The sequence below is a fragment of the Poecilia mexicana genome, unplaced genomic scaffold (genome assembly GCF_051168715.1).
Source record: "Poecilia mexicana isolate PSO_F unplaced genomic scaffold, ASM5116871v1 scaffold_21, whole genome shotgun sequence".
NCBI classification, from domain to species: domain Eukaryota; kingdom Metazoa; phylum Chordata; class Actinopteri; order Cyprinodontiformes; family Poeciliidae; genus Poecilia; species Poecilia mexicana.
The window spans coordinates 23,791,954-23,809,415 of NW_028263390.1; the positions used below are offsets into that span (position 1 = coordinate 23,791,954).

General features: G+C 36.1%; 1 protein-coding gene and 2 long non-coding RNA genes across 3 annotated transcripts; 1 reads left to right on the forward strand and 2 right to left on the reverse strand.

The window, feature by feature from the left end:
- Window positions 1-4,197: 4,197 nt before the first annotated feature.
- Window positions 4,198-6,428, forward strand: LOC148153169 (uncharacterized). Its single transcript, XR_015761813.1, has 5 exons — window positions 4,198-4,469; window positions 4,789-5,237; window positions 5,358-5,410; window positions 5,576-5,649; window positions 5,869-6,428. It is a non-coding gene; the product is annotated as an uncharacterized LOC148153169 (long non-coding RNA).
- Window positions 5,526-8,642, reverse strand: LOC148153170 (uncharacterized). Its single transcript, XR_015761814.1, has 2 exons — window positions 7,056-8,642; window positions 5,526-5,893 (listed from the first exon to the last, which is right to left on the reverse strand). It is a non-coding gene; the product is annotated as an uncharacterized LOC148153170 (long non-coding RNA).
- A 5,083-nt stretch (window positions 8,643-13,725) lies between these two features.
- On the reverse strand, window positions 13,726-17,029 carry LOC148153171 (uncharacterized). Its single transcript, XM_088002137.1, has 9 exons — window positions 17,008-17,029; window positions 16,710-16,834; window positions 16,463-16,585; window positions 16,297-16,362; window positions 15,905-15,993; window positions 15,697-15,811; window positions 15,057-15,153; window positions 14,228-14,283; window positions 13,726-13,832 (listed from the first exon to the last, which is right to left on the reverse strand). Exons 1-9 carry the CDS (start codon window positions 17,027-17,029, stop codon window positions 13,740-13,742), a joined length of 786 nt encoding a protein of 261 aa, XP_087858263.1. The 3' UTR covers window positions 13,726-13,739.
- Window positions 17,030-17,462: the final 433 nt, after the last annotated feature.

Sequence of the window (17,462 nt, forward strand, 5' to 3'; positions counted from 1 at the left end):
TGTGCTAAAGGCCCTCCCACAATAGTGAGGAATAGAGCGGGTAATGGAAAAACTCACTACCAGGGGTAAAACCGAACTACACACTAACTGGTTAGTGCGTGACTTCCCAGTAGAAAAGCACCTTAAGTTACCTTAGATACTGAAGTCTGTTTTCTGAGGTGAGATAGTATCTGGTAGCAGCTCTGGCTTTTAAAATGAAACCTTTGGTTCCTGCAGGTGTCTTAGTATCCTTATTCACACACACACACTGGATTATTTCCAAATGGATTAATGATACTCAGATGGTGAACATTCTAATTTACTGTTAATAGCCATGTGTCATCTGAAGAAATAAATACAAAAAGTCAATATTTCCAGGTCTGTAACTGTAAACCAGCACTAAACTTTGCTCCAGATAAGTAGAAATTGAAACTACAGAGTAAGACTATTTAGCTAAATTGTGTAGCTATCAGAGGGTAGGAACAGCATCCAAACAAAGGCAGTTTCAATGCTGCAGTATGTACATTTTAGGGAAAAGATTCTGTTATTATATATTTGTTGAAACTGTCACCATATTGTCACAGTATGCTGAGACAAATAATCTGTGAAGAAAAATCAAGCCTGTCTGCCTTCTCGCAGTGCTAAATTGAAACAACCAAGCAGAGCCAGGAGGAGGGTCTCAGGACAACATAGTAATAGTTTTAATAAATACATAGATTTTTAAATAAAAGTTACATGCTGAATCTAAATGGTTACATCTTACTGATTTTATTTTTTAACAAACTAATTTGTGGGCCTGATTGACATCAACATTCTCAGCAAGCATAATGTAGATGGTACCGATATGCCTAAGGTTATCATCTGTTGGCAGAAATGTAATACAATAATCTGAATTATGCTGTCAATAGTAGCCTAAGCATCTGAAAATAATCATTTTTTTTATTTTACCTCAGAATTTGTAATTTAATGTGGGTGGTCTCCTCTCTCATTCTGCCATGTCTCTATGTGGCCATCCTGGGCTACTATTGTGTAGCCCAGGATGGAAAAACTCACAAAATCTGATAAATAGGCCAATACAGCATCCTAAAGTCTATGTAAGTGTACATTTCTACTATTACTGATTAACTTTTTTATAACTAACAAACTAGACATGAGTGACACGCTAAACAAACCCCCACTAAACCCCCAACATATACACCAGTTAAGGTTATAGCCCAAGTCTGTACCTTCAAATTACAGCTCATAATCGCCTCCCATAGACAGACAGTGTAGGCATATCATACATTTTCTGATTCCTTAGAGTCTGTTGAGTATTTTAGTCATTTACTCTTGTGTCCCTGATGTCCCTGGATACCGCTGGGATGAAAGAAGTGTATCTAGTTTGGTCAAAAGATGTGGAAAAATGTGTAATAATTTTGGTTTAACGACCTCTAATGACCTCTGTGTTGGTCAGAGAAACTCAAAACATGGCTTAAATGAAAGCCAAGAGTGTCCCCTTTAAGATGATACCAAATATTGCATTATAAACCTTTGACAAATGCCCATACCATGACCCTAAACCAGAGATACAGCAGTCCCAAAATACAGAATTTTTCCAAAGGGGTTGTTTACTTCATGAGATGATAACTATGACTCAGCTACCATTTTGGAAGGGCTATCATACCAAAATATTCACTAGACACATGTATCTTTTCAAAAAATATTGATAGACTTTGCCACCCTGAAATGGACAAAAATGTCAAATTTTGGCCTCTGGCCCATGGACTATTAAAGAGAAAGAGCGACCGTTAACAGGTGTGCTCTGTGAAACTAGCTGATTCCGGGCTGCTCTATCTGGCTAGTTCACAGGGTGAAAAAGGGTGGGACATCTGGATGGAGGTCGTTAGAAACCAGGCTAGTCTTTCTCGCACCCAGCTTAAACAGAATGTCCTCTATATTCTCATCTGTAGTAATACTCCGGAGTTAGAGGCTTCTCGGACCCGTTAGACGGAGAGCTGGGAGCAACATCTCCCTCCTCTCAGAAGAGGAAGTAGAGAGAGAGAGAGAGAAGGGGGGAGGGGGTGTTGCGCAACAACAAACACCCCTCAGCAGCAACAGTGAAGAAAACATAGACTGTTTTTACTTAGTATTTTCCCCACATTATGACAATTATGTAGTATGATCCGATTCCATATTAGGTTCTTGATTAATATGGGTTGTGGCTATGTTGTTGTATGGTGTTTTGAGATCTTAAGTTCCTTTTCAACTTTGAGCCCATTAGTACTGCTAATAAATTAAAATCTGGGATTTGATATCTGAAAAGTCCTTAAGTGCTTGCTTGCAGAGGACTGGGAACTCCCTGCCATGATGGTTGTAAATTAAGTTCTTTTCAAACAGCTGGTCATACCAGTATATGAGCGTGTTTTATTTTTTCATGTTTTGATGGAGACCAAGATTAACTTGTAGTCCTAAAACTTCACTTCCACATATCTTTCTGTAACACTCGCTATGTGTTTACAGTTAATAAATTTGTAATAAGACCAGAGTTAGGTTCGGCTAATGGAGTAGTGAGAAGTGTAGTTTGAATTAATGACCACAGACCAAAGAAAATTAAGTTAAAACAGCCGGCTTATTATTTGTTTAAAGAACAATAAAAGAATAAACAACAACAATATTACACAATTAACACACAATGACATAAATTCAAAAAAGAAAAAAAAATAGTTTCCAGTTTCTTTCAGAGTATTTTATAAATCTAAATTAGGGATACTATTTATTTTACCTAGGTTATAGTTCTATTTAGGTTCTAGTTAATACTATTTAGTTCTATTTAAGTTCTAGTTAATACTATTTATCTATTTTGGTTTACAGTTTGTTTTAATCTGTTTAATCTATTTTTAGTTCTTTAGTGTTTCCCTTAAGGAGTTAAAAGAAAAAAAAACAATAACAGCAAAACAACAACACAGCAGAACAATTCAGAAAGGACAGATCAACTGTGCTTCAGATTGATGTCTTGTTTCTTCCGATGATTCAACAGTTAATTCTGTTTCAGTGACCCACTGCTAATACGCACGACAACATAGGCAGGTCATACCAAGTCGCGAGGTTGGCAATGTCCAGCAGAAGGCGTAGCTCCTACTTTGATGGTCATCAAGCTCCCGGGTTGGCTCGCCATCTCGTTCTCCTTAGAAAGATCCAATTCAGTGATGATTCGAGACTCTTTAGGAAGATCCAGTTCAGTGATGATCCGAGACTCCTTAGTCCAAATCCCAGCCGAACGAAAACGACAAACAAAACAAAACAAAACAAAACAAAAAAAAGCCTGTTGCCAACAAAGAGCGACAGTTAGCAACAGTTAGCTCCTCTGCTGATAAGCCGTTGAATTTCTGTTGACAAGAGCAGCTGTTAGCTTCAGCGGATCAGCTGTTACTCCTGTTGACTTTCAGTTGGCTTGCTGTTAGCACCAAGAGCAACAGCCAACGCCTCCGCTGATCAGCCTCCGCTTCAGCTTTCCATTTAAATTAAATAAATGTTTAACAAATACATTATCTTAAAAAAGAAACAAAATACACTTTCAACTCACCAAGTCCAGTTCCACAACACAAAAAAATAATCCCGAACGCAGTCAGGGTGAGAGAAAAAATATGCGAAAAGCTCCTTCTCCAGAAATAAAAAAAAACAAACTCGTCTTAGACAGAAAATCAGCTACGAGTGGTCAATTTCTCTTATCTGTCTTTTCTTTTCAGCACAATCCCGTTTGCTTCTGCGCTCTCTGCTTGCTTTCTCTCACGTCAGAGAACGTATCAACCCGATTGGCTGAAGCTAGTCACGTGGGTTACACATAAACGTGACCCTTCAGAATAAGAGAATAACAATTTTAAGATCGATTAATTCCCTGTTTATTTTCCTATTTATTTATTTCCTATTTATCTAATTTATACGGTGGCCCTGAGGTGCAAAACACTACAACATTAACGAAGCACAATTACAAATTACAAAATCACTACAACATTAACAAAAACACAACGACATTAACCAAAACACAACGACATTAACAAAAACACAACGACATTAAGAAAAACACAACGACATTAACGAAAACACAACAACATTAACGAAAACACAACGACATTAACAAAAACACAACGACATTAACGAAAACACAACAACATTAACGAAAACACAACGACATTAACAAAAACACAACGACATTAAGAAAACGGAAAAGGTAGGTCCCAGTGGAGACCTAAGGAATCGCTGATTGGACTACAGCTCGTTAGAAAACGGAAAAGGTAGGTCCCAGCGGAGACGTAAGAAATCGCTGATTGGACTACAGCTCGTTTTACTTCTGAACCGGAAGTTTTTCTGGAGACCCTTTTCACAATGATGTCAGACAATGGGCGCCGTAACTCGAAGAGATGAGATGTATCTTTACTTCTGGTGTGATTTTGCCTCGGGAAACCTGACTGAAAAATTCACGGATACTCATTAGCTTAAAGATATACTAAAAGGTAAGGTTAATTACAACAGCATTTACGTGTTAGCCGTTATTACTCATTGTCAATCCACCATTCTCTAACTGTATATATAATAAACAGCCTCCGATCGGAGAATAAACCAGCTAGCAGCTGCTTTAGCCACAGTTAGGAAACATATACACGCCTGCCTGTCAGTGCTGTGTTGTTAAGTTTCACTAAAATCACTGACATCTTCCAACAGTTGTTTAGAAAAGCATTTTAAATATTGACTTAAGCGCTATCTGCCAAATAATTTACATATTCTGATGTGATTCATAATTTCTCATATTGTTTTGTTCATCTTTCTCAACAGTAGCCTACCTAGCCTACCATATCTGGGATGGTCTTGTTCCTCTGTCCATGGCAGGTTCAGTCAATCAGCTGTGGGACATCTGCTGCCTAACATCAAACTATCATGAGCCTCTTGATTTAAAAGGAGACAAACCAGTACAGAGCCTCCCTGCTCCTGCAAGTCACACTTCTTGGATGAACACTCAATACTGCAGCTGTTAGAAATGAAATCTTTGTGTATCTATCCTTTAATTAATATCAATATGTATCTATTAATAAATTGATGTTGTGTAGAGTTCTGTAAAAACTATTGTAAATAGCTTCTCTTGAGTAATCTACATATGTGCAACTTTTACATTTAAATTGCTTTTTTTGTAAATCTTACACATCTGGCAACGAAGTATGTGGAGGAGAGGAAATGAGAAAGGAGAGGAGCTTATTAAAGCTGCCATTGTGGAACAAAGACATAAGGTTTGTGACCGTTTCTTGCAAACATTAAACACTGTACATGGATTCATATATATAAATAGATATATATATATATAGCTGACTGTATATATACAGTCAGCTATATATATATACATACTGCAGCAGAACCCTCAAGCTCCCAGGGCTCAGAGGATGAAAGAGACCACCTGCGGAGGGTGAGAAGGGAATTTTATATATATATATATATATATATATATATATATATATATATATATATATATATATATATAAACATTACACAAACATAATTATCACAGTTAACAATTTAAGTCATTGATAGAGAAAATTTATTTACAAACGGTATATTTTTATTTTAACAGTATGTACTCAGGGTTTACAACTTAAGAAGACATCCATGTAGGATCCTTGGCGGGTGCCAGTCTGCAGTGAACTGGTGCCAGTCTGCAGTGAACTGGTGCCAGTCTGCAGTGAACTGCAGTGAACTGGTGCCAGTCTGCAGTGAACTGCAGTGAACTGGTGCCAGTCTGCAGTGAACTGGTGGGTGACAGAGCCAATGGTAAACTGTAGTGAGCAGTTTGAAGCAGAAGTCCCACCATGTGATCCACAGGGTTTTCCTAGCTGAGCACAAACTTCATGCACTTCGTTTCCACAGGCACCACAGCAGAATCAAGTGTAACCTGTTAAAAGGGATATAAAGGTGTTATTCCTATATTATCAATTTTCTACTGCCAAGTCTACAACCGCAGGAAAACAAAGTAAAAGAAATTTATCCTTCTAATCATAACCTTTGATAAATATTCATTGGAGAAATGTGAAGTTAATGAGCTAATATATATTGTTATGGCCACTCTTGCATCATAATAAAAGTCCAAAAAAAATGCAAGAGTAGTCTTTTAGGAGGTTTTCAACTCACTCAAAGAAAAAATGAAAAACACTCGCAGAGACTTCTCCTGTTTGAAAGGGGTTTCTTTTACTTATAAAAGTAACAAAAAATAATGTCTGAGTTGACTTCAAATATAAACGTTAATTTGTGGTACAAAAACCTTTTCACTCCTCACTCCTCCACCAAACAATCAGATCAACCCCAGCAGCTGCTTCTGCCTGTTAATCACTGCAGGAGGCTGACTGACAAGGAAGAGGGTCTAAGCAAAAATAAATACATAAATAAATATACAATAGATCTATCATTCACATAACCTAGATCTGCGAAAATTAATTTCGCAAAAAATAAATTAATCTAATGGTTAATAGGCTCCAACATATGCGAGTAGAGCTCATCACATTCCTCCAATGAAACTTTAATATCTATCTATCTTCCTACTCGTGTCTCTATCTTAGCAAGAGTTTGACTTCTCAGTTTAGCATAACTGTCAGGTTTTGGACTTGAGACTACAGGTAATGTCGCTACTGAGAGGGTGGTGAAACTAGCGTATGACATGAGGAGGGTGACGATAATGCATTTTACGTGACAGGCGGCAACCCCAGTCTATACTATAAAAATCTGATTAAGATTAGAGCCTAAATACGTTCTATTTCCAAAACAGAAAGGCTACGTAATGTTAGCCAGCTAACAAATTACTATTGCTAAGTAATTCCCAGTAAGTCAATATTTAAAATGCTTTTCTAAACAACTGTTGGAAGATGTCAGTGATTTTAGTGAAACTTAACAACACAGCACTGACAGGCAGGCGTGTATATGTTTCCTAACTGTGGCTAAAGCAGCTGCTAGCTGGTTTATTCTCCGATCGGAGGCTGTTTATTATATATACAGTTAGAGAATGGTGGATTGACAATGAGTAATAACGGCTAACACGTAAATGCTGTTGTAATTAACCTTACCTTTTAGTATATCTTTAAGCTAATGAGTATCCGTGAATTTTTCAGTCAGGTTTCCCGAGGCAAAATCACACCAGAAGTAAAGATACATCTCTTCGAGTTACGGCGCCCATTGTCTGACATCATTGTGAAAAGGGTCTCCAGAAAAACTTCCGGTTCAGAAGTAAAACGAGCTGTAGTCCAATCAGCGATTTCTTACGTCTCCGCTGGGACCTACCTTTTCCGTTTTCTAACGAGCTGTAGTCCAATCAGCGATTCCTTAGGTCTCCGCTGGGACCTACCTTTTCCGTTTTCTAACGAGCTGTAGTCCAATCAGCGATTCCTTAGGTCTCCGCTGGGACCTACCTTTTCCGTTTTCTAACGAGCTGTAGTCCAATCAGCGATTCCTTAGGTCTCCGCTGGGACCTACCTTTTCCGTTTTCTTAATGTCGTTGTGTTTTTGTTAATGTCGTGTTTTCGTTAATGTCGTTGTGTTTTTCTTAATGTCGTTGTGTTTTTGTTAATGTCGTTGTGTTTTTCTTAATGTCGTTGTGTTTTTGTTAATGTCGTTGTGTTTTGGTTAATGTCGTTGTGTTTTTGTTAATGTTGTAGTGATTTTGTAATTTGTAATTGTGCTTCGTTAATGTTGTAGTGTTTTGCACCTCAGGGCCACCGTAAATTTACTATTATTTTTATGAAGAGGCTATTTTAACCTGGGTTACACCTACAGTAGACATGCCCCAGTCACTGACTGGTGGTATCTGCTGACATTGTTAATTCATCATACATATAAACAGTAGTGATGTTTATACTGTACATTGGTTACACTTGAAATCGAATTATACTAAGCTGCTTTTTCACCTCTTGGCATGCTACTTATTAGCTTTAGTAACATATACTGTATATTCACTTCTTTTTCTAAACCTTTCATTTTTATGGCTGATTTCCCTTCAGCTAATAACACACTAAATGTTATACTATAATGAAATACTAGCTGTTACAATTATTACAGCTTCTTTGACTTTTACAATGTGGTTTGACTTTTATAGAAATTGTATAAAACCACAAATCCAAGACTGAGTTAAAGACAGTTTCAGGAGCAAAGGCAGGCTTGATTTACTGATGTTGGCGTGGCAACATTTCTGGACAATGTCATGTAAGCAACAGGCTGACAGCTTGTATTTAAATGTATCCATATTCCGTGCCAACCATTCTAGAAGCAAACTTGAAGAAGACTGTCTGAAATTCCTGGGAGGTGTGCATTTGTTACACCCATCTTTTTATTATAGCTTATGAAAAATAAGGAGAGCCAAGAAAGTGTGTTGGAAACCCAGAAATGAGCAGCTTGTGAGTGTTTGCTAATGGAGACGAGAGACGAGAAGATTTGTAAAACTTGTACAGAAAATGATAACATGGCCAGTTATCACTGGACAAACTCAGTGTAGGCTTCCCAGATTCAGTCTGCTTACTTAGTGTTTGTGCTTGTGTAACTTGGCTAAGTGTGGGACACTTACACAATTGGGTTGGAGCAAAAGTAAGCAGGCTGTTTTTCCACAAGAACCAGCTGGATCTGATGGATTTTTGCAGGCCTCTTATCATGGGAATAGTCAAACTCACAGCATTTTGAGATGTAGTTCTTTGTGATTTTGTTGTGTATTGGATTGTTTTGGCCGTGTCGAGAAAACTGGCATGGAAGTGTGAGATCTCTCCAGGTACACGCAGAAAACGGGATAAAGGCCTGAGAAATAACAGTGATCTTGTATATTGATTTAATGATGATTAAAGAAATGAAATACAAATTACATATGTGTGTAACAGTTGGAATGATTGATGTTTTTGTAATTACAATGTCTGTAATGTATAATTGGAATATATACTCTGTATTCATGATCTGTAGTAACGGTAACAGCTTAATTGTTATATATTGTCAATGATTTGAGATGACACACAAGTCACAGAATAGATAAAGAATGGAGAAGTATACTGAGGGTTATAAGCAGATAAAACAAAATGATTATGTTTTGAGTTGATTATGTTTCATAATACATTATAGAGGACTGTAGATTTGAGTACATGAGAAAAAGGAACGCACTGTGTCACAAGCAGTGCACTGGGCTGGGCGGAGGTCTCAGAACAACTCCAAAAAAGGCAGTAACTGCCAGATGGCCAGCAGAAAAAAGAGAAGACCGAAAAAGGAGTTGCAGCAAACAGGCAGAGAAGAGGAAGGTCCGGGACTTTCTGCAGTCAGGGAGGAGCAAGGTTTGGGGAGAGTAGGTACTTTCCGCTGAAGGGTGAGTCATGACCTCTCCCACACACAACTATGGGCCAAGAGGGTTTAAAAGCCAGCGAGCCAGGGAGGAAACTGTTCTTAGTCCGCGGCGCAGAAGGAGAGACAAGACACAGACGAAAGATCAGCAGAGGACCACACCCTGGGACCAAGGGAAAAGTTGAGACTTCACGCCGCAAAGATCCATCTGCCCCAGCCTTGGTTCCTGAATTCGACCGGACCCTCTGCCTCAACCCAACGATCCATATTCTACTGCGGCAGACTTGGAGGAAAGACAAAGGTCACTGAGTGATGAAGATCCTGTTCGTTTAAAGGACAACGGGCTGATCGACTTTGCTGCTTTTCTGAAAGAGAACTTTGCTCCGCCAGGACAGAGACTCTGACCAAGGATATCTGAAGACTTCAGCTGCCAGGATCGATTGCTACCTGGTGTGAGTTGAACTGCCCCCCTAAAGCCTCATTTAGTGGAACTAGTGACACAGGTTAGGGTTAGAAATGAGAGTAGGTCAGGACTGATTTTAATTTGATTCCATATTGCTACAAATTGTAATCTCTGAACGAAACTCGGCTTGTTATACTTTCCTTTGGTGAGTGTTAAAATAATGGCCCTGGGACTTAAATCTAAGTCACTAAATCTAATCTACTGTTTCTCAACTGAAGAGGGCCATAACTTCTGGATCTGAAGGTAGTTAGAGCTAGACGAGTTTTCTCCGCCGCCAGTTTAAACAGAATTTCTCTAGTAAACATACAGTAGGGTAAGACCCGGGTTTCAGGGATTTTCCGGACCTGTTAGATAGAGAACTGGCCAGTAGTCAGTCGGTGGTGAGATTAGGGTGTGGCTGGCTATTGCAGAATAACGAATAGCCGCCACTTGTACATCCAGATGCTAGCATGAGTCATGACAGTTCATCTGTGGAGCTAAAGTGGTTAATTTTCCTACTCAAAATTAACTGTGTCTGTGCCTTGACGCAATGCAGAAAAAAATAAAACCCTAGTTTATAATGCACAAAATTGGTGTCTTACAGTCTGTCTTCCAAGTGACTTGTATTTTTCACCCAATAAAACTTACAATGTGCCCTCTATTAATTAATATAGTCTTCATCTCCAAACTGATATATTTGTTATGTATTTGTTAGATTTTGTTTATGTACATCACTGTGGAGGCATCTTGTCCCACTCTATGTAGAATTTATTTCAAACTTGAACAACATGTTTGTAACATCTCAATCCAGTTTCAGTACAGATTTTAAATAAGCCACTACAAAGCTGTCTTTTTTTGGGAGGGGGGTCTTATTTATTTGTCTCATTTTTACATTCAGTGGTGGACTTGCTGCTATATGGAATACTTTATTTTTGGCTTAAGAGATATTTGAAATCATCATAACAAACACCAAACTATCAAGTTGTTTCTAAGAATTCCTAAAGACAATCAGACATTATGTTCTAAAGGCTAACCACAGCAAAATACCAATCATTACTTAAATTAATGTAAAAATGTGACTCCACAAGCTGTTGTTTAGTTATGGCACATGTGTCAAACTCAAGACCCGCGGGCCACATTTGTCCCATCATGTCATTTTATGTGCCCCTTCCCCCCCCAGCAATTTAAAAAGCCCATGATTGACTTAAAATTGGTTTTCAGCACAAATTGACTACAAACTACAACGCCCATAATGCATTCCGATTGTTACCAGCCAACGATTACGGCTATTCGCCACTAGAGAGCAGCAGAGTCACCTCAAGCTGCTTATTGATTTTCCCAGCGAATAAAACTGAGACATCGACAAGCTAACATCAAAATGTCCAAGAAAAGAAAAATCGATTTACAAGTAAGACTGTGAATGAAGATGTGTGTGAGTTGGTGTCAGGGCGGCAGGTCGCGCTATACTTTTTTTTGACCGACAACATAAAAAAATCGGTCCTGTGCTTGTGATTCTCACATGACATCATGGGCAGGACCCAAAATCGCAAGAAAAGATTTCTGATGTGTGCAAATAAAAGTTTATGTTTGGCAAATAACTTTAAGTTCACCAGATAAAAATTAGTTATTTAATTTAAAAAAAAGTTTTTTAAACAAAAGAATTTGTTTTTAAAAAATAAATCCTAATCCTGGCCCTATACATTATAGGGCCACCATTATACATGTCAGCTTCTTCATACTACGGAAGAAGATTAGGGCCACTAAAAAACAATTTCAGAATTTTTTTTCAGTAGCTCAGAAAAAAAAATCTCCGAATTCAGAGGGGAAAAAAGTTAAAAAAAAAAAAAAAAAAAACAGTGCCCCCCCCCAATTTTTTTTTCAGAATTCAGAGGGGAAAAAAAATAAATAAATAAAAAAATAAAAAATTGTGACCCAGACAAGCAACCAGCTTCAGATCCACAGATGCGAGTTAATGTTTTGGAGAAAGATGTCTGATTTACGTGCCAGAGGAGTTCCCGAAGCTTCCATTGCACTAATGGAAGAACAAAAGGTGAGTAAATCAAATGAGATAGTTTGGTCTCTAAAGCCGAACGGTTGTGGCTAGTTGTTAGCATGTTTGTTAGCTTACGCGGTTATAGGAATAAGCGTGATTTACAATGTTAAATCACACAGCTGAATAAAGGATGTAACAGCTGTTGATTGCTGGAATTGTCCAGTAAGTGTTTGATGCGTTTATTTTATTGTTCTTCTGTTTGAATGTTTTACAATGAAACTAAGATTAGCTGTATGTCAGCCACCTTCTAAATAAGATGTCTGCTGTGTTAAACTGTGTAACTTTTAGTTCAGTGGAGGACGTTTATATATGCATATATTTAAAATTATATAGCCACCGATCTGCGGCTGGCTGTAGATCTGATCGTAGGATGCCTTCACCATATTTGCCAACACCAACTAAAGTGCATATTGTTGAAGAAGATTTTAAGTTATAGTATATTTTTGGGAAATATCTGGCTCAATCTTCTCACGGATCCCAGGTTCTCCTGGCCGGTGTTATGCCCAGAAATGCATGCCTGCCCAAAATTGCATCCCCTCTCGCGGGAGTGCGCATCGGTCTAAAGTCTCGCATCTTGACCAGAAACCGGACTGAAATATGACCGAAGAGGAAATTTTAAAGATATTTGTAACATTATCACGTTTCTTAACCATGCAATCCCTAAAATGTTGGGTTTTATTTCGCAAATTACTTGAAATAAATACGTTTTTTACACCTTTATTGACACAATTGAGTCAAACTTTTTTTCAGTCCGTCTCTGTTGAAAACGTTCTCCGAAAATGGTTTGAAATTCTCTGCTTTTTCTTTTGATACCATAATAACACAGACCCATTATGTAGAACATTTTACATCATGCTTAACTTTCTAGTCTGTTAATGTAGGAGGGAATGCATTTTAATTTATGACCCTGAAAATATTTGCATCCATCCTGTTGATATAAAAATTATAGCATTAGCTCAGAGAACAAGTGTCATTACGTAGAAAAGGTGAAATCCTTTCAGCTCTTTATTTCTCCAAGTTAGCACAGGGATGCATTTTTTGCTAATTTGCTTTTCCAGCTTGCCAAAATATGCATCCCCTCTTTATTCTCCTCAAATATTGTCCAATTGATTTAAAACTACTACCAGCAGATCATGGAACTACTCTGGTTATGTAGAAAAAGTTATTTCACTCTTAACTCTTTTAATTCTTAAATTTAGCACAGGGATGCATTTTTGGGCAATATGCATTTCCAGCCTGCCACGATATGCATCCCCCCTCTATTCTCCCCAAATATTATCCTATTGATATAAAACTTATACAAGTAGTTCTATAACTACTCTGATTATGTAGAAAAAGTTATTTCACTCTTAACTCTTTAATTCTCCAAGTTAGCACAGGGATGCATTTTTGGGCAATATGGATTTCCAGCCTGCCACAATATGCATCCCCCCTCTATTCTTCCCAAATATTATTATAGTGATTTAAAACTTATATCATCATTTCATGGAACTACTCTGGTTATGTAGAAAAAGGCATTTCACTCTTAACTCTTTAATTCTTAAAATTAGCCCAGGGATGCATTTTTGGGCAATATGCATTTCCAGCCTGCCACGATATGCATCCCCCCTCTGTTCTCCCTAAATATTATCCTATTGATATAAAACTTATACCAGTAGTTCTTAGAACTACTCTGATTATGTAGAAAAAGGCATTTCTATATTATCACTATCACAAAGATACTGAAGGAAGTAAATTTGATATGCAACCTTGCTAAATGTAAAACATGTACAAATAATGTTTATTTTCGTTTTACATAAATATTAAATCACTTTTTTATTAAATTAAACAAATGAATATTCAAACAGTAACCTTTTTAGAAAACAAATTACTTATATTAAAAATTAAAACTACAAATGAACTGAACTGAACTGTAACAAGTAAATAATGTTGGTGCAAACACAACAGCTATATGCACATTGCACAGCAGTACTCTGTGTCAGTTGGTGGGAATTTAATGCATCCTTGGTGGTACCACCAGTTGCTTCTGTCACATGCGATCTATAAATAAAAAAATCAAAATGGTCAAACAACATGAATAACAACATAAAGAATATTTTTAGTTCTTTATTTGTTAATAAAGCTGATACTGGGTTTTGTCACCATAAAGCTTATTATTAATCATCAATATTTGTTTGGTAGCTCATTTTTTGAGAAGGCGACATCATGTTCCTGACAAGTAAGGAGGTAAAAATAATTCTAGGACCATAAGCAACTGATTTTAAGAATCATTTTATGACTGTACTTAATAAAAATGTAATAACTTTAAACTTACCTGCCTTGGTTGTTTATTTATTTTTATTTATTTCTGTATATGTAAGTACTTTGCAACCATTTTAAGGATAGTATATGGTTTGCTTAACTTTATTTTGTAATGCATTACATTGTTCTCTTACCCACAGATCTTCTGTGTCCTCACTGCCACAGTGTCTGCAAATGTTCTCCACTGAGTCTACAGAAAATCAAACAATTATCCATTCTATATATCTCATTTGTCTATTCATCCCTTTTTGATAATGTATGATCTCAAACAAATACAAGTAATATGATCGGCATATAATTTTGGCATATTAGGCAGGCACACATGGTGTCTATCTAATCACGAAATGAAGAACATATGTATTTAATGTATTTCTTTGATTTATGGTACAAGAAAGTATCACTTAATTTTTACTTTTTTATAATTTTCTCCAACCAAAGCGACAGAAAGTATAAAAATGGAATTCATAAAATGTAAATATATCTACATATATATTTCTGTATGTCTTATGAAATTTTTATTTTTGTAAATGTTAATTATATGAAAACATAGTAAGAAATTCAATGCTTTACATAACATTCCAGTTTTGTACTGTAACAGACTGCAAATCCTTTTTGCTTTTTATGTTACATTAAAGCTATTCAAGAAAAGTGTAATTTTATCATAGAGCAATTATTAATTTATTATGTTTTTGCCTCAGCAGTTACTCTTTTACATTTCCGGTGTTATGTGTAATTTCACTATTTATTAAAGAACAATGCCTGGTGTATTGTAATGTTCTTCAATATAAGAATTCGACATAAATATTAACATGATTGTACTTCACAAATCTGCAAAGTTCAATATTTTAATATTTATAATTAGATAACATAGCTGACATAACACATTTTTTGTGTGTGCATGATTTTACACCCAACATAGTATTCCACCCACATCGGAACTGAATAAAAAAATACCTGTAATACCTGATTCTGAAAGAACTGTGGAAGAAATGTTGAGTCGCATGGTGTTAACAGCTTCTGCTGTTGATGGAAAGTTCAGATTCTTATTTTCCAGTATGCACTCTGCAAACCGTAAAGACAAATATATGTTTTTGAAAAATGAAATATTAACATCGGTCACAATACAAAAACAAATTATTTGTCTAAATATCATCTTGTTACATAGAGGTCATGACATTTATGAATAATTAAATTTTTTTTGCTATACTTATTTCAGACTTTTTCCATTGTCATTAAGATAAATCAGCCATGTAGTACATAAATATAAGTCAAAAATTATATTATATTTCATGGCAGAAATGCACATTTTAAGTTAGCCAAATCTGTTCATCATTTTAAAAGTTCTAATCGTGCAAAATAGCATTAGATTAATGATTATTAGACTAACATTTTCATATTGATCTTTTTTTCACATCAAAAACATAAACTAGCATGTGTTCAAATATATTGGTATATCATTGTATTTATATTCTCACATATATAGATGTAAACGCGCAACACAGTTTACATAAAGGTTATATAAATTGATTTGTAAACAGACAATGTTCTATTACGTAGAACATATAACTAATCATAGTCAAGCATGTATATATCTCTTTAAAACAGCACTTACTTTGAGGGCAAACACACCACATGAAACCACATCCTGCTGCATTGCATGTTGAACTGTGTCACATTTCCACCTTGACACTTTCATCCCTTTGCTTCTCATAAATGCCCTTGTTGACAGGATAAAATGTTAAATTAACATTCTACTTATACAATTGACATTTTTGATTATAATAAACAATAATTGTTCATGTTTTTCTCACCTTGTTGCTTCCAAGGACCTCTTCAAATCTTTTTGGGACTCTCCAAGTGAGTTAAGAAAAACTGTCCTTTTTTCAAGTGGATAAATTACCTAAAGATGAAAAAGTTATCCCCAACTTAGGATTTTTCAAGAACAATATAAATTAAGAATTGCCCCATTTGATTATTACTTAAAAGAATGACAATCAGTTTTTGTGATAACACATTTATTGTGTTATGGTTTTATAAATATTTCATATTATTTTTAATTTATTTCATTTTATAAAAGTCTTCTGTGTTTCATATTATTTTAAATTTATTTCATTTTATAAAAGTCTTCTGTGTTTCTCACTCAATTACAAGCACTTGTCTTACATTAAATAAAAATGTATTTAAAAAGTATGTTGATTCTTACCAGTAGCGTCCAATGGTGATTTTCATTAACAATCCCCACTAGTAATTTAAAGGTTTCTGGATCAATCTGAGAAAAAAAAAAACATGAACATTTTAAAAAAATTATTAAGCACAAGGTGATCTAACTTCAAATGTAATTTCAAATTTAAAATTTTTTCCACACAAACCTTTAGCTTGTAACTTTGCTTGAGCCAAATCCTTGTCATTTCAAAACTGTCAATCATTGCGGCTTGTTCCTGATGATTCCTATTGTACTTATTAATCATCAGATGAAGGTAGACATTAATAACCTGAAAAGATTATTATTATTATTATTTTTAAAAAGAGCACGTTAAATGCTTAACTTCTCTAAAAGTTTATTATAACTGCATTTGAAAGCATGGTCCGTCCGTCCCTTTATTGAAATTAATGTACCTTACTCTCCAGCTCCTGTCCCAGACAAATTCTGGCAAAGTCCGAGCAAAACAATTTGCATGGTCCTATCTTTGACAGGAGGACATATTTCTCTTTATGTGTTCCTCCCCACACCTTCTTTAAGACTTTAAAAAAATAGAAAAAAAAATATTAGACTTAATACAAAAGCACATGTAAAATATGATGCCAATGTAGATTTAATGATGACCTATTTTATGTAAAAATTTGAAAATAGCAGAATACACATTTTAACTCCTGAAATTATGCAGGTAAATGTTATCTCCACATGTCATTATACCTTTTGAAAGAGCGTCAGACATGGTGCTTGGAGGGTCTGGAGGAGAGGTGGTTTTGTTTTCTGTTTTTTGTGTGGTTATCTTATGTGGAATTCTAACACTTTCTGGATGAAAGTGTTTGAGATGGTCTATACTGATATTTTTAAACAGTGCTCCGTTTTCTGAAATAAGGTCAGCACTCTTTCCCTGGACGGCTGATATTTTGAATGGTCCAAGAAAGTTTGGCTCCAAATTCTCCCCTTTTCTTTGTTGGCTCCTCACATTTTGCCTCAAAACCAACTCTCCCACACTGAATGACACGCTTCTGCTGGCTAAGCACAGCCTTTTTTCTGTCATTGTTGTTGATCTGGTCACATTTGCCTCCATGACTTCTTTAATGGCATCCAAATGCTTTATGCATTCTGTCACTGTCTCTTCCTCCACAACCTGTTCAACAGTGTTATTGATCTATAACACA

Bases quoted from the DNA above. Each gene is read 5' to 3' on its own strand.
- LOC148153171 (XM_088002137.1), bottom strand. From the start codon at position 17,029: ATGTCTGACGCTCTTTCAAAAG. The intron at 15,994-16,296 runs GTAAGAATCAAC...TTTCATCTTTAG, and splicing joins ATCACCATTGGACGCTACTG to GTAATTTATCCACTTGAAAA. The intron at 13,833-14,227 runs GTAAGAGAACAA...TTTTATTTATAG, and splicing joins AGGACACAGAAGATCTGTGG to ATCGCATGTGACAGAAGCAA.